Source organism: Eriocheir sinensis, unplaced genomic scaffold, assembly GCF_024679095.1.
Source record: "Eriocheir sinensis breed Jianghai 21 unplaced genomic scaffold, ASM2467909v1 Scaffold171, whole genome shotgun sequence".
Taxonomy (NCBI): domain Eukaryota; kingdom Metazoa; phylum Arthropoda; class Malacostraca; order Decapoda; family Varunidae; genus Eriocheir; species Eriocheir sinensis.
Genome location: NW_026111084.1, coordinates 336357 through 361533, shown reverse-complemented (window position 1 = coordinate 361533; position 25177 = coordinate 336357). Strand labels below are relative to the sequence as shown.

The window sequence follows — 25177 nt, the reverse complement described above, 5'->3', positions numbered from 1 at the left end:
TCTTCTGTACCATGAACATGAAAAACACCCACAAGGATCAGGTACAGGAGGCCGTGCCCCTAACACATGATGCCTCCCAAAGGAACTGGCGGTGGCTGAGTGCTTAGCGTGGACGATGCGGGCTCGAATCCGCTTCTACCACCTGGGATTTTCCAGTCACCGCCGAGTGGCCTACGCCTACCCACATGTTGTCCTGAAGACCACCCATCAACCCGGACTCTAGAGGAACTGTCCAAGTGAGTCAAGTATGAGCTCCGGGGGGCAGCATGAGCCAAGAACAGATGGCGCCACTATAAACACTTGCCTGCACCACGCCCCCCCAAAAAAGCCCACCGGTGTTATAGGTCAAGACGTAAAAAAAGGGAAAAATGGGTTGTGTGCTAAATCAAAATGAACAACTGTCAAGGTAGAGGAGATGAGGAGCAGAAAACCCACTCCTAAGAATTAAATTGTGGTGTGAAAATGAACGGCTGTCGAGATGGAGAGAACAGAAAAGCCTCCTTGTTGGTTAGTCAGTCAGTGGCTGGAGCAGGCCAGCACCAAAGCCGCAGAGTAGGAGTGTGTGACCACCCTCATCACAGGCTGTTACCTAAAGAGCAACGCAAGATTTAAGTTCAACATTATAAGGAGGTTTTTAAAATGATATACACAAAATGGAGGCTACAGTACAGGGGAGAGAGTGAGGGTCAGGGAAAAAGGGACAGAGGGAGGGAGGACGGGAAGAATTTGTGTGGGGGGTGAGGGAGAGTGAAGCCCAGTCTCAAGACCATCTAATTGTACAGCTGTTGGGGAATTGCTGTGTTCCAATCTGGCAGACCAGTTTTAACCCCTTGACTATGAACTTCCTACCAGAAGACCTCACCAAGCTACAGGAATGGAACAAAAAGTGGCTGCTACAATTCAGTGATGAAAAATGTTGTAAAGTCCTGCACCTTGGGAAGGGATATGCAGCACACCAATACCGCATGGGAAATACCCCACTATCCACCACAGAGCCAGAGAAAGACCTGGGACTATATGTTACCAGGCTACCGGGGAAGGCCAAATCCGTGTCAATCGCAGCGGACGGGTTAAGGACAACATCTTGCACCCAGAGCCACAGAATAAGAGAGCACATACCAAAGGAATTGATGCTAAATGGATATCATGGTAAATCAAGGCTATTTTAATGTTATTTCAATGGTATTTACTGGGTGTGAACTGTTGGGAGGGAAGAGAAGCACTGATTACTAGATATACATTTACTGACATGCAGAAACAAGGAAAATTGAGCATATAGTGCTATGGTCAAAGTAATGTGGGAATGTTGAAGCAAGGGATTGATGAGGACAAGAACCTGACCCATAGTGCATGCTGCTCACCCCACTCTGGCCCTATCCCACCCTGGCCCCTCCCCACACTGGCCCTGCCCCAAACTGGCCTCGCCCCATGTTGCCCCTTCCCCACTCTGGCTCCGCCCCACACTTTTTCTCACCCACACTTCTGCTCCTAACTGTTTCCATGTTCTCCAGTGACCAAGTGGTGTGTTGGTGCCTACCTCTGGCTGGCCGGCTGTTATGATAGAATTATGAAGAGCAAGCAGACAGCGCTGAAAGAACGGGGACTTCTTCTTCTTCCACAAACAACTGCCGATGAGAGAGTGAAGCGATGAATAACAGGGCACTGAATAACAGGTAGCCACGCCCTGTAGATTTTGTGTGACATTTATAAGAAGAACATAAGAGCATAAGAACATAGGGAGACTGCAAGAGGCTGAATGGCCTACACAGGGCAGCTCCAGATTCCCCCCACTGCCACCTGTCATCCTCGTCCATGTAGCTATCAAGTCTACTCATAAAACAAGCTGTCATCCCTGCACTCACTAGTATGTGATTGCTGAGTCTATTCCATTCCTCCATCACCCTATTACTAAACCAAGGCCTGCCTATTTCCCTCCTAATTCTATACTTTTCTAATTTAAATCCATTACTGTGTGTTCTATCCTGGTGGCAGTGTGGGTTGCCTGCTGCCAGCACGTCATCTGGGAGACACACTCGGGTGACAGTGTAAGCAGCAAGCCTTCCATTTAGTGAGCCTGTGTTACAAAATCAGCTTAACCTTCAGACGGCTACAGGAACAAAGAAGATGCCATAAAAATTGCATTGGTGTGAAGATCACATTAGACTTTCTGTTCAGTATTCAGCCAGTCAGTTTTGTGAGGCAGAAATAAAACAACACTTCCAGATTGCGATTGAATCTATATATAAACAATAGTTAAAACACCCCTTATGTGGTGTAACTATACTTGTGCTGCGGTCCTAAGGTCGGCAGTGACTATATATAGACCATTCATTTTGGGGAGCTTTTCTTCTAATACTGCCGCCATCTGAGTTAATCTGCATGATAAACCCACGGATCATTTTTTATAGTACAAACATTCCTATCATTTCTAAAAACAACTTCCAGTGCAGTAAACAATACCTTTTGCCTCTACAGTCATGCCTTGGTTTATGAGTCTAATTCGTTCTGGAATTTTGCTCGCAAATCAAAACACTTGTAAGCCAAAACAAATTTCCCATTGAAACTAATGTGAATCCCATTAAGGTGTCCCATATCCCAAAAAATATTAACATGAAAATCATTTTACATGTTATTTTACACAGAATGAAGATAATTCTACAAACAACTAGGAATGATAATCAATATTTTTTTTATAATATAGTATAATAATATAGCATAATATATAAATAATACAGTGCTGAAAACACAAAGATCGCACACTGGAGCACAAACGTACGCGGACAGGAGCGCGGTGCTACCCTTGAGAGTGTGCAAAGTGGACTAAGGCGGTGTCACACTGGGCGTTTTCCTCCAGCCCTTGGAGCAAGAAGCAACCGTGGTTGCCTGTACGGTCAACCGGGAGTGAGTTGTTGGTTTGGGTAAATACTCCTGTCCTCCCGTCTCTGAAGCCATGATCGTACCCACAACGGCTTCTTCCTTCCAATAAACTATAGCGACAAGCTTATAGTTTGAGTGGCAGCAGCACAAGCCACAACAGCTCTTACTTTTGCAAACGATGCCGTGAAGAGTGGACCGAGAGGAGGAGGACCTAAGAAGCGATACAAAATGTTACAGGTCCAAAGAAGAAGATGTGAATACAGGGCGACTGGTTTGTTTACGTTGTGGATATGGGCAGCCGATCTTGGTCGTGTGTGACGCACGTCATCTGGTAATCAAGAACTACCCCCCTTCCTTGAGACTGTTTTCCATCCCCCCTGTGATCCACCAGAGCGCTCCTTCTTGTCCATATAACTAGATGAACCAACACATTTTCTCATTTTGTCACTCATCAAGGACAACACGCATTGGTTTAGTCACAGTTATGAGATCTCCAGTTCATTAGGAACCTTTCTCTAGCTACTTTGCGTCACTGCACGAGACGGACTTTTTCAAGACGTCCTTTTCTCAACAAAATACCGACCGATGGCATCGCTTCACTTTCTTGTTTCTAATGATGACAATGATGTTTTCATACCTACAGTGGTGCTTTCAAATGGTCTGTGGTGCAGCAGTAACACAACAGTAACATCGTGAATCTGTATGCACCCCCACCTGGCAGGGTTACCCGTAAGAATCTCAGGAAATGGTCATCGCCTTTGGCCTAAGGAGGTGCGGCGCGGTGTGTTTACCTGTGTCGCCAGCCCCGCCGCAGCTTGTGCCACACCCCCGATTCTTGCCAAGAATTGGGGGGACTTCTTGAAAATCTGACACACGAGAACAAGAAACGCAAGGATTTCTCAAGATTTGGGTAAGTCTTGCTCGTGTTGGGGTATTTCTTGAACGCCAGATAACGGCTTAAAGCTGTAGCTGCCTGTTGCGCCTACCACCAACACTGCTGGAGGAAAAAGGCCAAGTGTGATACCAGCTTGAGACCCTATTCCCATTGTTTTCCGCTCTGAGCGCTATTGTCTTGCTGCGAACAACAGGAACCCACGCTCACGTCTCGACTTGTACGAACAGGATGCTCGTACGCCAAGTCACCGCTCGTAAACCAAGACATTTATTGTGATTTTCTTTTGCTCATAAATCAAAACGCTCATAAAGTAAGGCACTCGTAAACCAAGGTGTGACTGTATTTGGTAGTTCCTCGCTCCTCTTGTCATCATTATCTTAGAGATGAATCATATTTGCCGGCACTGAAGATGTCCTTTCTTTCTTAAAATAAGACTTGAAAAATTAGCATGCTGTGCACCATTACAAGCTTGTCATGCTGGTGGTGAGGCTGAGCCTGATTGTGCACCCCACAGGAGAGGGGCGCAGCAGTGCAGGGGTGTGTGGCAGTGCCCTCAGTGGATTCTCTCCGGGCTGGCGGTGCACCACTGGCCACACCCCAAGAACGTGAGGTGTGTTGCAGTGAGACACACACACACACACACACACACACACACACACACACACACACACACACACACACACACAGGCATGTTGGGAGGTTGGACATCAGAGGAAGGTGAAACTCTTTACACACACACACACACACACACACACACACACACACACACACACACACACACACAGACACACACACACACACACACACACACACACACACACACACACACACACACACACACACACACACACACACACACAGACACACACACACACACACACACACACACACACACACACACACACACACACACACACACACACAGACACACACACACACACACACACACACACACACACACACACACACACACACACACACACACACACACACACACACACACACACACACACACACACACACACACACACACACACACACACACACACACACACACACACACAGACACACACACACACACACACACACACACACACACACACACACACACAGACACACACACACACACACACACACACACACACACACACACACACACACACACACACACACACACACACACTCCTCCTCCTCCTCCTCCTAAGACAAACAAGCAAAAATCTTCAGTTTCCTCCCAAGTGGATGTACCGTCAGGTGTGATCCAACAGGACGAATTGGGTGTGGCAATGAAGAAAATACTATACGTTATTGAGCATCAAGATGTTGGATTTCTCAAATTTGACATGTCTAGGAAAGTGACTATATCAGATGCATTGCAGACAGAAATTTTAATGAGAGGCTCAAGTTTTTTCCAGTATATGTCCGGGGCGTTTGCAGTTAAAAACAAGCGGTCAGTGACTACAGCATGGTTCAAAAACACCTTGGCAAAGGAAAAGGAGAAGTGCTTTGGTCTTGGTTAGTCTATTCAGCTGTCAAAAGTGCAGTGTTTTGCTTCTCGTGTTTCTGTTTCCCTCGACAGAGACTGCCAGCCACTGTTCTTCCCTAGAGCTAGAGGGAGGTTTTAGCAGCTGGAAAAAGCCAGAAAAAATCATTGCACATGAAAATAGTCAGAGACATCGTGACTCTTTCACAAGATAGAAAGAAATGGAAAGGCGCCTTGTTGAAAAGGAAGGACTAATTGACAAACAGCTTCAAGGGCACATTGCCACAGAGAAGGAATAGTGGCGACAAACCCTCAAGAGAATTCTGCACTGTATTAGATATCTGTCCAAACAAAATTTAGCACTGAGAGGTCACAGAGAGAATATAACCTGCACTGAAACAGATGAAAATAATATTGGAAATTTCAGAGGCCTTTTAAAACTAATTGCAGAGTTTGATCCTGTCATGAAAAACCATCTGGACTATGTCTGTCAAAATCCAAGGTCCCCTTCATATTTGTCTGCTGAAGTCCAAAATGAATTCATCCAGATTATTGCATCTACTGCTGGAAGCACTTTACTGGGTGACATCCGAAGAGCTGAGCACTACGGTATAATGCTTGATTCAACTCCAGATGCTGCACACAGGGAACAAATGTCAGAGATCATAAGATATGTAGAGATAAACTATGAAGAAAAAACAGTTTGTGTGAAAGAAAGTTTCCTTGGATTTATTCAAGTACACCAAAAGGATGCAGCAAGTACTGTAAATGTAACAATGCAGCAGCTGGAGAAAGATCACTTGCCTTTTGAAGACTCTCGTTCTCAGTGTCATGACTATGCTGCTGTCATGTCTGGACACAAATAAGGAGTACAACAAAGACTTGTTACAGTGAACCCTAAAGCAATATATGTGAACTGTGACAACCACTCATTAAATTTGGCTGGGGTTCATTCCGCTAGTCATGAGGTGGTGATGGTCACATTTTCTGGAACTGTGCAGGCAGTGTATGTTTTCTTTTCAAGGTCGACCTATCGATGGGAGACACTGAAGAAGAATTTGCCTATATCTGTGAAAGCTGAATCTGAAACACGCTGGATGGAGTGCTAGAGCTGATGCAGTTCGACCCATACATGAAAATGTGGGGGATTTGGTCCAACTTTTAGAGACCATCGGAAGTGATTTGAAGGAGACAACAGATACCAGAAGTGAAGCAACACAGCTGTTGAGCAGCAGAATTTTGACATTTGATTTCTTTGCTGCACTAAGTTTCTGGAACATTTTACTTACCAAGATTGACAGAGTCCAGAAGCGACTGCAGGATCCAAAAATGAATTTCCATGAGGCAGCACAAGATATCCAGGCGTTGCAAGTTTATTTCCTTGCTAATCGGCAGGAAATCTGCCAGACATCTATCAAAAAAGCAAAGGAGCTCTGTCATGCTTGGGATGTAAGAATTGACAGACGACGTGGAGTGAAGAAAAAATTGCCTGGTGAAACTGGTGATGATGCAGACCTCTCAGCAGAAAATGAGATGCAACGTCTGCTAAAAGGTACTATTGACAGAATGCATAATGAAATGGGCGAACGGTTCATCAGATTGCTTAGCTTGGATTCAAAGTTTGGCTTTCTTTTGGATATTAAGGAGTTGCTATCTACAACCAATGAAGCATACATCACAGAAAGGTGCGTTGATGTGGCAAGTTTCTGTGACACTGACTTAGATGACTTGGAACTGTTCAGTGAAATTGTAGATTGCAGAATGCTGCTTAAGACACGAGATGATGTTCTGATCACTAACACACAGGAATTACTTTGTTTCATTGTACAATATGGGGATGAAAGTGTTTTCCCAAACCCTCGGGTTGGCCTTAGATACTGCTGACCATTGCAGTATTAATTGCTAGTTGTGAGCGATCATTTAGTAAATTGAAACTTATCTTGTCGTACCTTTGAACGTCTATGGGGCAAGAAAGGTTGTCGGCCTTAGGTCTACTAAGTGTAGAGCAAGAGATCGCAGACAAAATAAACTTTGATGACGTGGTAGATAAATTTTCAGCTGTAAAAGCTAGAAAGATAAATACATTGTGTCGTGCATCAGTACTTGATATCCTTCAATTCATTGTCAACCCTTTTCTTTGGTTTGGTTTTCTGTTATCAATATCTGTCTAATTACCTTTTCCCTTTAAAGCTTTATACCGTTTTATTTCCTTGCATATTGTTGACCCTAAGCATCCAGCACTTTAATCTTTTTGTGTTCATTAATTTGCCACATGCTAAAACATTCTCTAAAGAAAAGTAAGGTTTATAATTAGTGAACTAATTCATCTTTGTTCTTATCAGATTTCTTTCCAGGCATTATAACTATTCAGTCTTTACCACAAAATACATTTTTTTCTAATATTAACTTCTATACTGGCAACAATTTGTACATTTTCATGATTTTCTTAGCCCCTGTTTTTACTAAAGTTTATCTCCTATTTTAGTCATATCTGTTTAATTTGCCATTTGTCTTTGGTTATTAAGAGTTACTGGTTGCTGTGATGCCTTACTATAGTCTACATCTTATTTATCTTATCAACATTTTGGAATTTATTTATGAGGGCTAATAATTAATTAATTATATCTATTATTAATAAAATAAACTATTTTAGTTTGCGAATTCGGTTTGTGTTCTATCATTCCAGAATATTATTATGCAAATTAGAATGCTTTGTTTTCAACACAATATATCTGAAATAATAAAGGCAAACATTTCCTGCCAAGATTAGTACACTCAAATGAAAAGAGCCCTTCACCCCTTTGGGGGCGCCATAATAGACTTTGCCCCCGGGCGCCAACAACCCCACGACGCCACTGACAGAGCCACAGGGATAGGAGACTTTGGCCACCTCCATTCCCCCCCATTCCTTCCCTCCCTCCCAAGAGTATATAAAGGAAAGGGAGTAAGGGGAGAGTAAGGAAGAAAGGGAAGGGAGGAAGGGGACGAGAGAGAGAGAGAGGGTGATTGAAAGGGAAGGGAAGGAAAGGAAGGAAGAGGAAGGGGAAGAGAGAGAAGGAAAAGGAGAGAGAGAGAGAGAGAGAGAGAGAGAGAGAGAGAGAGAGAGAGAGAGAGAGAGAGAGAGAGAGAGAGAGAGAGAGAGAGAGAAGGGATGGAAGGGAGAGAAGGAAGGAAGGAGGAAGGAAAGAGAGAAGTGGATGAAAAGTGATGGAAAGGAAAGCGAAGGAAAAGGAAGAGTAGAAAATAAAGGAGGAAGGAAGAGGAAATGGAAAGAGAGATAAGAGGGGACAAAAAGTGTTGGAATGGGAAGAGGGGGAGGCGTAATCTTTTCCCTCACTAAACCACATTCTCACACCTCGGCACTTTCCAGGTATTTGGAGGAGTACAAGTTGAAGGAATGGTGCGCTGACGGAACCATTGTAGCCGTGCCGTGCTCCCTGCCAGACAACACCAACACCAACACTACTGCAGGGAAAAAGAAGAAAAAGAAATGTGTGGTGTGTGTGTCTCAGGCTGGGAAGGTAGACCCCACATTACCACACCAGGAGGAAACACACACTGGCCTTCAGATGGTGGTGTCAGTGAAGGTTCAAGCACAAAGAGGAGAGGTGTGGTGTGTGTCTCAGGCTGGGAAGGTAGACCCCACATTACCACACCAGGAGGAAACACACACTAGCCTTCAGAACGGTGGTGTTAGGGAAGGTTCAAGGACAAAGAGGAGAGGTGAGGTGTGTGTCTCAGACTGGGAAGGTAGACCCTACATTACCATACCAGGAGGAAACACACACTGGCCTTCAGATGGTGGTGTCAGTGAAGGTTCAAGGACAAAGAGGAGAGGTGTGGTGTGTGTGTCTCAGGCTGGGGAGGAAGAGGAAGGAAGTTCACTGGAGAAGCAGGAGGAAGCACTTAATGGCCTCACGAATGGCGGTTCTGGCTCAAATACCGATGTGATTAAACATAGGAAACAAACCCGAAGGAGAGGGAAGAAGTTGAAGGGAGGCGATGAAGTGGCCGTACCTTAGAGGAAGAACAAGGATGGATAGAATATGAAAAAGCACTAGTTACCCCTCACAATGGCAGCGTTGGCTCAAGTACCGATGTGAGGAAGCAGGAAGCAAACCCAAAGGAGAGGGAAGAAGTTGAAGGGAGGCGATGAACTTGCTGTGCCTTAGAGGAAGAACAGGGATGAGTAGAACATGAAAAAAACACTAGTTACCCCTCACAATGGCAGCGTTGGCTCAAGTACTGACGTGATTAAACATAGGAAGCAAACACGAAGGAGAGGGAAAAAGAAGAAGTTGCAGGGAGGTTATGAAGTTGCCGTGCCTTAGAGGAGTAACAGGGATGGATAGAATATGAAAAAAACACTAGTTACCCCTCACAATGGCAGTTTTGGCTCAAGTACTGATGTGATGAAGCACAGGAAGCAAACCCAAAAGAGAGGGAAGAAGAAGAAGTTGAAGGGAGGCGATGAAGTGGCCGTACCTTAGAGGAAGAACAGCGACAGATGGAACATGAAGGAAGAAGAAAACACTAGTTACCCCTCACAGTGACAGCACTACTGAAAGGAAGAGAAAGAAGGTGGAACAGAGGGAGTGTAGTGTGGCTTGTGTGTTGAACTTAAGAAGGGACACACTGCAGGGTTTGAACAGGAAGAAATGCTTACCTCACAATGACAGCACTAGTGAAAGGAAGAGAAAGAAGACAAAATGGAGTTGTGTGGCTTGTGTGTGTTGAACTTAAGAAGGGACACACTGCAGGGTTTGAACAGGAAGAAATGCTTACCTCACAATGACAGCACTAGTGAAAGGAAGAGAAAGAAGACAAAACAGAGGGAGTGTGGTGTGGCTTGTGTGTGTTGAACTTAGAAGGAAGACACTGCAGGTTTGAGCAAAGAAAACACTTACTGACGATGGCTGAGTGGTCGGTGCCTGGATGCCATGACCCCAAGGACCCAGGCTCAAGTCCCTCTGCAAGACACTGACAATTCTTAACCATCGGCCAGTGGTGGAATATTACCCACATGCTGCCCAGGTCTTCAATCAACCTTGACTTCAGCGACTTCGGTCAAGAGGAGCACCGGGGGGCAGCATGGGCCAAGCAGAGTCATACATCACAGCAGCCACTATAAATTAAATTCGCCTGTGCCACGAACGGACTGGGGTCTTCCAAGTGGTCCCTCGAGAGAGCCTACTGGTGCTATAGGCAGAGGAGAAGGAGGAGGAAAAATGAAAAGAGGAAGAATTCTGTGGCACTGGTGAAGGAGTAGAAGGAGGAAGAGGATAAAAAGGAAAGAGAAAGAAATCTGCAGCTACAATGGAAGAGAGGAAACACAGAAAAAGAGACACATGAAGAGACTGAAGGAAAGGGAATGGACAGTTACGACAAGAAGAAGCATTTAATAGTCCTTATAATGGTGGCACTGCTGAAGAATAAGAAGGAAGAGGAAGAAAGGAAAAATATGTACCTTGTGATTTTGGGCTGTGAAGAAGCTGAAGGAAGGCAAAGTAATGGAGGGAAGAGAACAGTCAGTCAATTACAACAAGAAGAAGCACTTACTAATCTACAGAATGGTGGCACTGCTGAAGAATAAGAAGGAAGAGGAAAAATAAAAGAGAAAGAAATCTGTGCCTTGTGATTTTGGGCTGTGAAGAAGCTGAAGGAAGGCAAAGTAATGGCAGGACCTTGAGGGAAGAGAACAAACAGTCAATTACAACAAGAAGAAGCACTTACTAATCTACAGAATGGTGGCACTGCTGAAGGAGAACACAAAGGAAGAACAAACAACACCAGACCTGCTGGTCCTTATGAGGCTGTTTGTGACAAGCTACACTAACTATCTAATCAAAGGTGGAAGATGAAGGACAGCAAAGGCGAAGGCTCCTTCCCACCCCCCATCCCTCCAGCCAAAGCTGGCAAGAAAGGAAAAAGAACCATGCAGCTTGGAAAAACTGCATGGAAATTTTGTAGGAAAGAGGAAAGAACTACCATTACTGCTACCACTAACCGGGCGATAAAAGCGGACAAGGACAAGAGGAAAGAAGGAAGAAGAGGAAAAAGGAAAGAGAAAGAAATCTGTGCCTTGTGAATTTTATGCTGTGACAGTTACAATAGGAATTACACTTACTCTCCTTCACAGTGCTGGCATGTGCTCAAATTATGACACACAAAGGAAACAGTCGCCTTCACCATTACTCTTTCCTTCCTCTCCACTCTTACAAACACTTCTCCCTCCCTCTCCCTCCCTCTCAGCCAAACACTGTCATGGAGCCATCTGGTCCCATAAAGCACTAGTGGAAACAATCGCCTTCACCATTACTTTTTCCTGTCTCTCCACTCTTACAAACACTTCTCCCTCCCTCTCCCTCCCTCCCAGCCAAACACTGTCATGGAGCCATCTGGTCCCATAAAGCACTAGTATTTTTAGAATGGCAAAAACATGTATAATGAGCTCACAGCGAAACAGTGCGCGACCTTTTGTATACTCGGACTTTTGTCACGGCGGAAAACATACATGATATACAGACAAACAGACAGCATTGAGGGGAGGCGATGAAAAGGCAGTCCCTTCAACTTGACGGGGGTGGAAGGAAGTGTGAGAGATGAAGAAGGAAGGAGAAAAAGAACATCCCATCACAACACTGGTGCTAAGAAAAGACAAAGAAGAAAAGTAAAATAAGAAAGAAAGGTGTAGCTTGTGGCTCTCAGGAATGTTAGTTAGGCTGTAACACTTGCAATAGAGAAAACACTTTAGTGGTGGCGTGGACTCAAGTTCTGACTCACACGAAGAACAGCTGAAACAAATGTGAAATAAAGTATGTGTGTGCCTATTTGCAGTATACAGGGCCTCAGCTCAAGCATGGTCAGTCCTGTCTCCCAATCTATATTTGTCTAGCTTTTTCTTCATTTTCTGGTCACTGCCCGCTTCAACAAGGTCTTTGCTTCGTCCATTCCATGTATCCACACTCCTGTATGGAAAACTGCATGTCTTTCAAACAAGTCCCCTTTCTCAATTTCTTACTGTGTCCTCTTAGCTGCCTCCTCCCTTCCGTTGTGATTAAATAATTTCTATCCAACACTTCCATGCCACTCGTATTCTCTCATAAAAATTACATATCATCCCTTCTCCATTTTCATACAAGACTAACCATCATATTCTTTTAACATTTCGGCGCCCAAGCACACAGATTCAACAAGGCTTTCGTATGAGTTGTAGGAGGCATTTCCAGGGGTAGTTTCATGGCCCTGGTGGTAGTTTGACCCTTCTTCTGTAACAAGAACTTAAAATACCACCCTTTAGAGCTCGACTGATCTCCTTTTATGCCTTTGGAAATAGTTGATGTGAGGGGCGGAAGTGTTTGAGAATACCAACCCTCTTAGTATCTCCATCTCTCCAGTGCTTTCATCTCCTGTATGACAATCTTCTCTCACTTAAAAACTAATTCTCATCCTTCTCCAATTTCCTATAAGACTTAGTGTAGCTCTTTGATCTCATTGTAATGAACTCCATCTCTTTGATCCTTTCCTCTCTTCCTTCTCGTGTTCCTTCGGGTTGTCTTTAGAGGGAGAATTAAAGGTTGGAAACTGGACTCTGAACTCAGACCCTCAGAGCTCAGCATTCACCACTTCCAGCCGTTGTGTAATATAGTGATATCTGTAGAAGTAGTTGTAATAGTAGTATCAGGTCCTCTGCATGCTTCTGATATATTCCAAATTTCTTCTTTTCTCTCATTTTTACATCATATTTCTCTCTCCTCTGCGCCGGCTCCATTCAAACAAAACTTTCTGTATCCATATTTATTCAGTTAACTTACATTGTGTTTACATTAATGCAAGAGAGAGAGAGAGAGAGAGAGAGAATATTTATGTGTCGGGGGGTCATGTGTCTGTGGGGTTTGTAAACATACTGTGGGGTGACATCCTGTGGGGCCTGTGGCTGAGAGAGAGAGAGAGAGAGAGAGAGAGAGAGAGAGAGAGAGAGAGAGAGAGAGAGAGAGAGAGAGAGAGAGAGAGAATTATTTATGTGTCGGGGGGTCATGTGTCTGTGGGGTTTGTAAACATACTGTGGGGTGACATCCTGTGGGGCCTGTGGCTGAGAGAGAGAGAGAGAGAGAGAGAGAGAGAGAGAGAGAGAGAGAGAGAGAGAGAGAGAGAGAGAGAGAGAGAGAGATTTATGTCTCTCAGCATTGTACTGTCATTATCAGGCTGCTCCTAACGTGCCACTCACTGGAGGTCACTGATCAGGTGTGTGCAGCCAGGCTTGGGCGCCAGATTTGACCCACTGTGGACAAATTTCCCACGTCCACACATGAGGTCAATCTGCCGCCCATGCCTGGCTGCAGACACCCACCCTAATCAGTGCGCTGCTAACACGTCCGCTGCGATTGGCACAGATCTGGCTTTCACTAGTAGCCTGATAACATATACTCCCAGGTCTTTCTCTGCCTCTGTGGTGGATAGTGGAGTGTTTCCCATGTGGCTTCCCATGTGGCATTGGTATGCTGGATATCCCCTCCCAAGGTGCAGTACTTTACATTTTTCTTCATTGAATTGTAGCAGCCACTTTTTGTTCCTTTCCTGTTGCTAAGTGATGTCTTCTTATAGGAAATCCGCAGTCAAGGGGTTAACGGTGACAGCATCGTCTTAGTGCCAGCCAGACAGTGACAGTTCCCAGGGCAGCCAAACAGTGACGGTGCAATGCTGACAGTGACAAACTGCTGTGGGAAGCTTTAAAATTGGTGCATCAGGAATGAGAGCATTTCAAGCTTACAACACATATCCCTTACATAAAATCAAAATATATGAGTATTTCCATGAGAGAGAGAGAGAGAGAGAGAGAGAGAGAGAGAGAGAGAGAGAGAGAGAGAGAGAGAGAGAGAGAGAGAGAGAGAGAGAGAGAGAGAGAGAGAGAGATTCCTTTTCCCAACTCAGACTTTGGTGAAGAGATTAAATTTGTATTAGTATTAAGTAACTAAATAAATGATAGAACAAAATGGCTTGAGTCTAGGCTCCTGAGAGAGAGAGAGAGAGTGTTGTGCTTGCCACTCATCTTTTTCTTGTATATTTGAATTTGTGAAGCATCAGTGACGTGGCAATAACAGTTTAAAATCTCAAAGTGTGTACCTCGCAGTGCTGGGGATGGACCCTTGCAATAAAAGTTGGGGCAGCACATCAACAGAGTCCCTTATGAGCAGCTCCTCCTCCTGTATAATATGGAAGCAGAAGGAAGTGTAAATGAAAGTATTGAACAAGTGCATTAGTCTCATCATCAGTCATCATTCCCTCAATGTCCACACTGCTAGGCTGGGACGTCAGGTGTAGTGCCGCAGAATTGGCCCCTGGCACGATGGTTGAATTCGTTTGCTGCCCTGGCTTGTACTCTGAAGGCCCGGGGTCCCTCAGTGCACGTACGAGACTAGTGAAACATTATTATTATTGTTATTAGTATTATCTGTCATGGAAATACACAATGACAAAACTAATGCATCTGTTCAATATACACCCATGCCTTAATATACTTTCTCTTGCATGCAAATTATAGGGGAAGGAGATGGGAAGATTTAGAAGAGGAAAAATAGGAGGAGGAGGAACTAAGGAAAAATATTATAGATGAGGATTTGTAGGAGAGGAAGAAAGGAAAAAAACATAGAAAATAAGAAAGAGGAGGAGGAGGAGGAACAGAAAAGGAGGTGAAGTGAAAACTGTGAAAAGAGGAATATAAGAAAGACGTAAGTTTAGAAGAGGAGGAGGAACAGGAAGAAAATTATAGCTAGAGGAGGATCCGTAAGAGGAGAAATGACGGACGAAAATAAATGATGGAAATAGAGAAAACAAGGAAGAGGAGGAGGAGGAGGAGGAAGAGAGAAGTATAAGAAAGACGTAAGTTTAGAAGAGGAGGAGAAGGAGGAGGAGGAAAAGTAGAAGAAACGAAGTATAAAATTAAGGAAGGAAATAGAGAAAACAAGGAGGAGGAGGAGGAGGAAGAGAAGTATAAGAAAGACATAAGATTACAAGAGGAGAAGAGGAGGAGGAGGAGGAGGAGGACAAGTAGGAGGAGAAACGAAGGAAGAAAATTAAGGAAGGAAATAGAAAACAAGGAAGAGGAGGAGGAAGAGAAGAGGAGGAGAAGATCGAGGAGGAGGAGGAGAACAAGTAGGAGGAGAAACGGAGGAAGAAAACTAACGCTGGAGATATTGAAAAAAAGGAAGAGGAGGAGGAGGAACAAAAATGAAGATGGAATGAAAAACGGAGAAAAGGAAAAATATATTAAAAAAACCTGAGAAGAAGAAATAATAAGCAGGAGAATAAAGGAAGAAAGGGCAGAAAGGGGGAGAGAGGAAGGAAGAGGAGAAGTAGAAAGGAAAAAGACATAAAATTATAGAAAACGAATCCTAGGAGAGGAAGAGGAGGGGTCAAAGAAGGAGGAGGAGGAGGAGAAGGAGCAAAGGAAGAAAAATAAGAAAGGAAAGAGGAAGGAAGAGGAGGAGGAAAAAGTAGAAAGGAAAGAGAGATACATGAGAGAAAATGAGTCATATAGGAAGAGGAGAGGGAGGGGAGCGATAAAGAAGGAAGAAGAGGAGGAGGAGGAGGAGGAGGAAGGATAAAGAATGACATATATTAGAAAGGAAGAAAAATAAAGGAAAGAAGAAATAAATGACAAAATAATATAGGAAGGAAAGAAGAAGTATAAGAAGAAGAAAAAGAAAAAGAAGAAGAGGAGAAGAAAATATATATTAGGAAGGAGGGAAAACACGAACAGAAGGAGAGAGAAGATATAGTAAAAGAGGAGGAGGAGCAAGGAGGAGGAGGAAGAAGAGGAGGAAGAGGAGGAGGAGGAGGAAGCTCTTGCTACTATAAATCTTGCAAACTACGACTATTATTACTACTACTACTACTACTATTTCTATTACTACTACTACTACTACTACTATTACTATTACTATTACTACTACTACTACTACTATTACTATTATTACTACCACTACTGCTACTATTACTACCACTACCACATGCATTTCACTACAGTAAGGTCTGTATATAATTCTTGCTGTGGTGGTTCTGCTGCTGGTATCTCATTCCCTCCCTCATTCTTGTTGTGGTTCTGTTGTCTCATTCGACCATTCTTGCTGTGGTTCCAATGCACATTCATTCATTCTATTCCCGTCACTGCCTGTTGCTTGCCGCCCGCCTCGCCTGTGAATGGAAGGATGTGTGAATGTGTATGTCATGGGAAGAATGTGTGAACCATCTGTATGTTACGGGAGGGAGGAATGTGTGAACCATCTGTATGTTACGGGAGGGAACAATGTGTGAACCATCTGTATGTTACGGGAGGGAAGAATGTGTGAACCATCTGTATGTTACGGGAAGAATGTGTGAACCATCTGTATGTTACGGGAAGAATGTGTGAACCATCTGTATGTTACGGGAAGAATGTGTGAACCATCTGTATGTTACGGGAAGAATGTGTGAACCATCTGTATGTTACAGGAAGAATGTGTGAACCATCTGAATGTTACAGGAACAATGTGAACCATCTGGATGTTACGGGATGAGTGTGTGAACCATCTGTATGTTACGGGAAGAATGTGTGAACCATCTGTATGTTACGGGAGGGAAGAATGTGTGAACCATCTGTATGTTACGGGAAGAATGTGTGAACCATCTGTATGTTACGGGAAGAATGTGTGAACCATCTGTATGTTACAGGAAGAATGTGTGAACCATCTGAATGTTACAGGAAGAATGTGTGAACCATCTGTATGTTACGGGAACAATGTGTGAACCATCTGTATGTTACAGGAAGAATGTGTGAACCATCTGTATGTTACAGGGAAGAATGTGAACCATCTGTATGTTACAGGAAGAATGTGTGAACCATCTGTATGTTACAGGAAGAATGTGTGAACCATCTGTATGTTACAGGAATAATGTGTGAACCATCTGTATGTTACGGGAAGAATGTGTGAACCATCTGTATGTTACAGGAAGAATGTGTGAACCATCTGTATGTTACAGGAAGAATGTGTGAACCATCTGTATGTTAGGAAGAATGTGTGAACCATCTGTATGTTACAGGAAGAATGTGTGAACCATCTGTATGTTACAGGAAGAATGTGTGAACCATCTGTATGTTACAGGAAGAATGTGTGAACCATCTGTATGTTACAGGAAGAATGTGTGAACCATCTGTATGTTACAGGAAGAATGTGTGAACCATCTGTATGTTACAGGAAGAATGTGTGAACCATCTGTATGTTACAGGAAGAATGTGTGAACCATCTGTATGTTACAGGAAGAATGTGTGAACCATCTGTATGTTACAGGAAGAATGTGTGAACCATCTGTATGTTACAGGAAGAATGTGTGAACCATCTGTATGTTACAGGAGGAAGAATGTGTGAACCATCTGTATGTTACAGGAAGAATGTGTGAACCATCTGTATGTTACAGGAAGAATGTGTGAACCATCTGTATGTTACAGGGAAGAATGTGTGAACCATCTGTATGTTACGGGAAGAATGTGTGAACCATCTGTATGTTACAGGAAGAATGTGAACCATCTGTATGTTACGGGAAGAATGTGTGAACCATCAGTATGTTACAGGAAGAATGTGTGAACCATCTGTATGTTACGGGAAGAATGTGTGAACCATCTGTATGTTACAGAAAGAATGTGTGAACCATCTGTATGTTACGGGAACAATGTGTGAACCATCTGTATGTTACAGGGAAGAATGTGTGAACCATCTGTATGTTACAGGAAGAATGTGTGAACCATCTGTATGTTACAGGAAGAATGTGTGAACCATCTGTATGTTACAGGAAGAATGTGTGAACCATCTGTATGTTACAGGAGAAATGTGAACCATCTGTATGTTACAGGAAGAATGTGTGAACCATCTGTATGTTACGGAAGAATGTGTGAACCATCTGTATGTTACAGGAAGAATGTGTGAACCATCTGTATGTTACAGGGAAGAATGTGAACCATCTGTATGTTACAGGAAGAATGTGAACCATCTGTATGTTACAGGAAGAATGTGTGAACCATCTGTATGTTACAGGAAGAATGTGTGAACCATCTGTATGTTACAGGACGGAAGAGTGTGAAAATCAGTGTCATTGCTTAAAAAATAGATGAAAACTACTTGATTTTTTACCATAATTAAGAATGAGAGAGGCCAATCGGCTACCATGGTTGCCGACTGTTTGGGACATTCGGCCAACTTGTTGGCAGAATGTCTGCGACATCTGCCAACTAATCTGAAGACGAGTCTCAACGGTCATTTTTTAAATGGCGCCATGTCTACAACAACCAGAATCTACGCAGAGGCTGAAGGACGCCCTCTGAGTTCGTGACTTGAGCATGTCGACAGATCCTGCCAGGAAGTACTCAGGATGGGAAGCGGGTCTGCATGGATACTTGCAGGTGACCCCAGACATGGCGTCGTAAAGGTGGGCGAGGCTACAGGGCCCCGGCGTATGCCCCTATTGGTTGAAAAGAGGCAGCTCAAAGGTAAAATTGATTAAAAAAAAAACTACTCCGTTGGCGCTGCTCCTGTGAGAAGTTTAAATAGTAATCGGAAGTGTTAAAATCGGAAAGGTGTTTTTATACACCCCTTTTGACGTTCAAGTCGTAGGCAGGAGGAAACATTAGGAAAGGATGTTCTAGAGTTTACAAATGAAAGGGATGAAATAGGAAGATGCTGGTTGACTCTTGCATGAGAGATTTGGATATATAAGGATATTCAGTCAATGAATGGGGGCGTGCTAATGCCCGTATAGCCGAGACGGACAATGAGGGTAATCAGGTCCCCCTTCTTTCTCTCAAACATCCTCCTCATTCTCCTCCTCCTTGTCTCCCCCGATATATGTTTTACCCACAAAGCATCGTCGCAGTCTTCAACATAAAGCTTGTTCCGGTCAACATTTACCCCCCTCCTCCCTAATTTATCGCCTGAGCCAAACTCTCTCTCTCTCTCTCTCTCTCTCTCTCTCTCTCTCTCTCTCTCTCTCTCTCTCTCTCTCTCTCTCTCGTGACCATAGGTAAACCCCCAAAATAGTGTTAGCCCTCGTTGGTGCCTCCTGAGAGAGAGAGAGAAAGAAAGAAGAAGAAGAAGAAGAAGAAGAAAGAAGAGAAGTACATAGATTTACATAGAAAATCAGACCACACAGACCCCATGGTCCAGACTAGGTGGTCTGTCTTAAACCTAGTGAATCTACACTAATCATATGGCTCCAAAACGTTGCTTTTCTACTTTAGTTATTAAAGCCAAAGTTCAAGGAAGTGACGGTCGAGCTTGTTTTAAAGGAGTCAATCGTGTTACACTGGACCACTGACGGTGTTCAAGAACTTATTCTATTTTCGCACTACAACGTTGGTGAAGGAAAATTTGGTGCAGTCTGAATTTACTTGTCTACATTTGAGTTTATGTCATTGTTCCTCGTTCGCAAAAAGTGTCATTGATCATAAACAATTTTGTTCTGTCTACATTCAATGAAACAATTGAAGAGTATTTTAAAACATTCGATCAGTTTTCCTCAGGCGACGTTTCTCAAGAGAACATATTGAGGGGTGGAAAGCCTTTCTTCGTAGGATTTGTTGTGCAAGGAAGGGATCATTTTGTTGCCCGACGCTGAACACCTTCTAATTTAGTAATGTCCTTTGCATGGTGAAGAGACCAAAACTGTAGCCGCATATTCCAAGTGGGGTCTGACTAAACTACTGTAGGCAGGTAATACATCTTTATTCTTGAATAAACAGTTTCTTTTAATGAAGCCCAACATTCTGTTCGCTTTATTTGCTGCATCGATGCATTGCTGGCAAAATTGGAGGTTTGACGCGATTTTGACCCCCAGGTCCTTAACGCATTGAACGCTTGTAACTAAGTTTAACGCCGCGCATTTCGTATTCGAACTTCTTATTTCTTGTTCCAACCTGAAGGACCTGGCACTTGTCTGCCGTTAAAGGCATCTCCCATCTATCCGACCAAGCTGAAATTTTGTACAAATCCACTTCGAGAGCTGCCTGTCTTCGTCGAGTGAGAACCGAGTTACCAATCTTTGTGTCGTCTGCAAATTTACTAATGCGATTATTGGGTCAATCGCCACATCGTTGATGCTAAATAATGAAAACATTGGGCCAGAAGAACCGAGCCGCAAGGACGCCACTAGTGACAGCGCCCACCTTCGAGTTAAATCCGTCAATCACCACTCTTTGTTGTCTGTTGCTCAACCAATTCGCGATCCATTGGTTTACTTGACCGTCAATACCTATTTGCTTTAATTTATAAAGTAATTTTATGATGTGGGGACCTTATCAAACGCTCTCTAGAAATCAAGATAGACTACGTCCAATGATTTGGTTATGTCATAAACTGGAAGAGAGTCGTTATAAAAAGGTCAATAGGTTTGATAGGCAGGATCTTTTTGTTACGGAAGCCATGTTGTGAATCCCCAATTAATGAGTGGCTTTCAGAGGTAACTCACCATTTTGTCTCTAATTATGCTCTCAAGTAGCTTACCTACAATTGAAGTTAGACCAATGGGTCGGTATTTTTGTCTCCTTTCTTAAAAATCAATTGTCACGTTAGCTTTTTCCAATCGAAGAAGGGACGATGCCTTGTCGCAAGGACATATTGAATATCAGGTTGTGAGGGAGAAGTGTTCGCTCTTTTGTTTCTTTAAAGCGAGTATAGGATATACTTTATCGGGTCGGGACTTTTATTTGTTTTTAAGTGAATGGAGAGCTTTAAGGTTTCCATCGGTTTATTTATTCAAAATTAGGCCAATGCATGCTCGAGATTTACACATTAGTACTGGTGTTGGTGGTAGTGGGAGGAAGGACTGTTAGTATTAAACACCGAGGAAAAGTCATTGTTTAAGAGATTTGCAATGTGTTGGCTGTCAGTCACCAGTGCACCGTCGCTGTTTGTTAAAGGAGTCAATTCCACTTCTGATCGCCTTTCTGTTGTTTATGTAACTGAAGAAAGATTTCGGATTATTTTTACAGTTGGCTGCAATATTTTCTTCATATCTACGCTTTGCCTGACGCACTAATCTTTTTACTCGTCTTCCTGGCTTTTGATTATAAAGTCTAATGTTTTTTCGGGCGTGCTTTGTTCTTTCTTTAACTTGTGAGACAATTTCTCTCGTCCCTGACTGAGTGTTTAATTTCGCTTCATTAAACCAAATTATGGGCTTTATTAGTCATTAATTGCTTCTCGCACAAGGGGACGAATGTGTTCTGGTTAGTATATGATTTTTTTTAAAAGCTTAGCCAGGCTTCCTCTACATTGCCGTCATCTGATAGTTGTATTTGTGTTGGTTTTGTCGGATTTCTACGAAGTTAGCTCTTTTTGAAATTAGGCACCTTTACTTTTATTTTCAGTCACTGATGTTTGAGCTCTAATGTCGACGCGCACTGATTTATAATCGCAAGAAGCCGGTGTTCTCCTACCGTGACACTACTGACTAGGATTATCTTGGGTCGTTATAACAAGGTCGAGTACCATCATTTTGTCGAGTTGGCTCGAAGAAACCATTTGGCTTAGATGATTTTCTTCTAGAAATTCGATCATTCTATGTGACTCGCCTCCTGTACTGCAACAGTGTCCTTGGTCCATGATCGATATGAGGGACAAGTTGCGTCTCTAATATCGAGTGGTCGTTGTTATTAAATAGCTGCCTTCAAAACGCTGTACATTTCAAGGTCGTCATCTCAGTGATTGCCCGGGAGGCCTGTAGGTGACCGATATATATTTAAATTGACTTTTGCAGTATGTTTACTCGCACGTACAAATGTTCAACGTTACTGTTTCCGATGTTCTGTCAGTGGGATTTGCGGTAATAGCTTTACGATATAAAGGGCAGCCGCCACCGCCTCTACGGTTCACACCGATCTTTGTTGAAGAGATATAGCCATCTATATATTTGTACTCGGAACTTTCAATCCCAATATTTGTGGTGTCGATAAATATTTCGGCTATAGCTTAATTATGTCAAAATTTTCTGTTAGAGCAAGACATCTCCAGTTCATCGATTTGTTGCTTAGGCTACGCGCATTGGAATTTAGGCTTCGGTTTTACCCCGTTATCCTAGAGGCTTAGTAATAGAGGTGGTGGTACTTGCGGGATCACGGTTACAGGTTTGTTGCGATGCACGGCATCTATTTACACAGGCAGGGGTGGAGGGACAATGGCTGAGGGGTCGTTTTGATCGAGAGAGAGAGAGAGAGAGAACAATTATTTGACGTTAGAGTCAGGTCTTTTTCTCTTTTCTTTCCCTACTTCCTTTCTCCATACTTGCTTGTAATCTTTCTTTTTATTGCCAGTGTCAAATGAAAACAAACATATCGTAAATAGACAACTTGTAACAGAGAAGAAGTAAAACTGAAAACAAAGCAAAAAGATATTCAATAATAATCACAAGTCAATCAATAATCAATAATCTAGAAAGCATCAGTTTGCCAACATAACACACTCAGCAGCCATCCACCATCAACTCGTCACTGAAGTCCATATATTATTAAAAGTATCAGGCGCCCATTACGACCCATTCCCAAGGCCACGGAGAAAGTTGGAAAGTTCGTTTTAGTCGGCGCTTTTAACATCTGTGGTCATGTATGCGGAAGAAGACAGAAGGGGAAGGAATTATAGGAAGAGGAACAGTTGGAAAAGTTTTGTTTAGTCGGCGCAACATAGCGGCCATATGCCGGAGGAAGAGACAGAAGGGAAGGAATTATACAAGGAGAGAGAGAAGAGACGTTTGACCCCCAGGGAGACAGGACACAAGCCCTGATTAATACTTGGTACCCATTCACTGCTGGGTGGACAGGGGGCGTAGGGTATCTGAAAAGCCGCCCAAATTATTCCACTCCGCTTGAGAATCGAACCAGGAAGCTCTCGATTTGTGAGCCGGGTTATTAACTAACCACTGCACCACGAGCCCCTGCACGAAAAAGATTAACCAAGGTTTTCGGGGTGATTTTTCCGTTCAAGATGCAAAAAGTCGTGTAAAACTATCACATTACAAAACAGTCCATGAATATCAGCGACTTCTACGAGAGGCTATTCAAACAGGCGAACTGCTGATTGCCGAGGGCAGCGCTGAACAATAAGAACATATTTGCCGGAGGCTCCCATTATGACCATTCCCAAAACCACGAGAAGACTAACACCCAAGAGGTTTTCAGGGTGATTTTTCCCGTTCAAAGATGAAGAAGTGAGGTAAAACTAAGGTATCGGGCTCCCATTACGACCATTCCCAAGGCCACAGCGAGATTAACGAAGGTTTTCAGGTAATTTTTTCCGTTCAAGATGAGAGTCGGGTAAAAAACTAAGGTATCAGGCTCCATTACGACCATTCCCAAAGGCCACGGAGGAAAGATTAACGAGGTTTTCAGGGTGATTTTTCCCCGTTCAAAAGTGCAGAAGTCATGTAAAACTATCACCAGCGTCACAAAACAGCCAACGAACTTTATCCCACTTCTGGAGAGGCTTTTTCAAACAGGCGATGCGGTGCTGATACGCTTAACAATATACGGGCTAGGGCTTGTTGCCCACCTATCGTCACTTGCCTCACCAACAAACCAAAAGCCAATCGACAGCAACTTGTTATTAAGAACATGTTGCTCATCTCTTCTCTGCCTCACAAACACTACTGCTCAGCTCTCGTCCTTGCCTCCATAACACAAAGCAACAGCCGCCACCAACTCGAATGTTCTCACCTCTCGTCACCATGTGGCAGCGCTCCTCATTATTATTGCACCAATATATCCCTTCGAACGTTGCTTCCTTATAACGCATCAACAGTCACTCTCCACCACAGCTCACGTCACCGCCAGAATGTTATATTGCTCACCCTCTCGTCTTGCCATAACACACAAAACAGCCGCCTTCCCCATCAACTTCGTCACCAAAAGAACGTCCTGTTGCTCACCTCTCGTCCCCTAGGTCAGCCCTCCTCGTGCGCAGAAAACTATCGTTTGACCAACATACCCACACCACAGCACACCCACCCAGGCATATAAGCAGCAGCAGATGAAAGCTCACCGGAAGCTCGGTTCTGACGTCACGGCGTACTACCTTGTGATTGGCTGGAAGCCGGAAGGGTGAAGCATTGAACAGAGGCCCCTCATTGGCAGCCCTCAGGATGGCCAGGGGCAGACGAGGAACGACAAGCGATAATGAAATCAGCTACAAAAAGTACCGTGAAAACGTTTGCTTTAAGGGAGTCACACTAGTATTTATACAGCATGATGATTTTTTTTTATGCGTTTTGTATTGAGAGGAAATTCAGCCTTGTAGTTAATACCCTGGTACGTGGTGAGCCCGTGGACCTAGGATCGAGTCCCACCTAAACTTGCGCTGATATTTCAAGCCATCGCCAGGTGGATGATGATTGCCCACATGCTGCCAGGCCTTCAATCAGCCCTAACTTCCAGTGGTTTTCGTCCAAGAGGAGCACCGGGGGCAGCATGGATGAAAGCAAGGTCATACATCACGACAGCCACTATAGAAAAAAAAAAAAAATTCGCCTGCGCCGCTAACGGGCTGGGGTCAGCCAAGAAGCCCTCGAAAGCTGCGAGAGGCGCTATTGGCAGCATATAAAAAAGTTTGTTAAGTTTAGCTTGATATCTAAAGTTGCTGTCTGACTTACGTAAGTTACTTGCCAAAGTTTTGGATGTTTACTGTTGACTCATCAGTCCTAGCCTTCAGTTAATGATAAATTTGGTGCCATTATTAAAACTTTTGCGTTTGTTTTCATAAAATATTTCGTAATAAATTTAACTGAGTGTGTTACTGGACCATGCTTCCCGGCCCGCTGTCCAGGCGTATGTTCCCTCGGGCGGGTCACCGTGTCCTCGAGCAGCAGGCCCCATCCGTAGAAAAAAGTGCCGGAAATTAGCTGCATCAGGT

At 43.7% G+C, this 25177-nt stretch overlaps 1 protein-coding gene across 1 annotated transcript in view; it reads left to right on the top strand.

Annotated features, from left to right (window-relative positions):
• LOC126990526 (uncharacterized) overlaps positions 1–4239 on the top strand; it is a 29357-nt gene extending 25118 nt beyond the window's left edge. The window contains exon 4 of the mRNA XM_050849120.1: positions 1512–4239. Within this exon, the coding sequence (XP_050705077.1) occupies positions 1512–1514 (3 nt within the window). The 3' untranslated portion in view covers positions 1515–4239. The remainder of the gene's footprint in view (positions 1–1511) is intronic.
• Positions 4240–25177: the final 20938 nt, after the last annotated feature.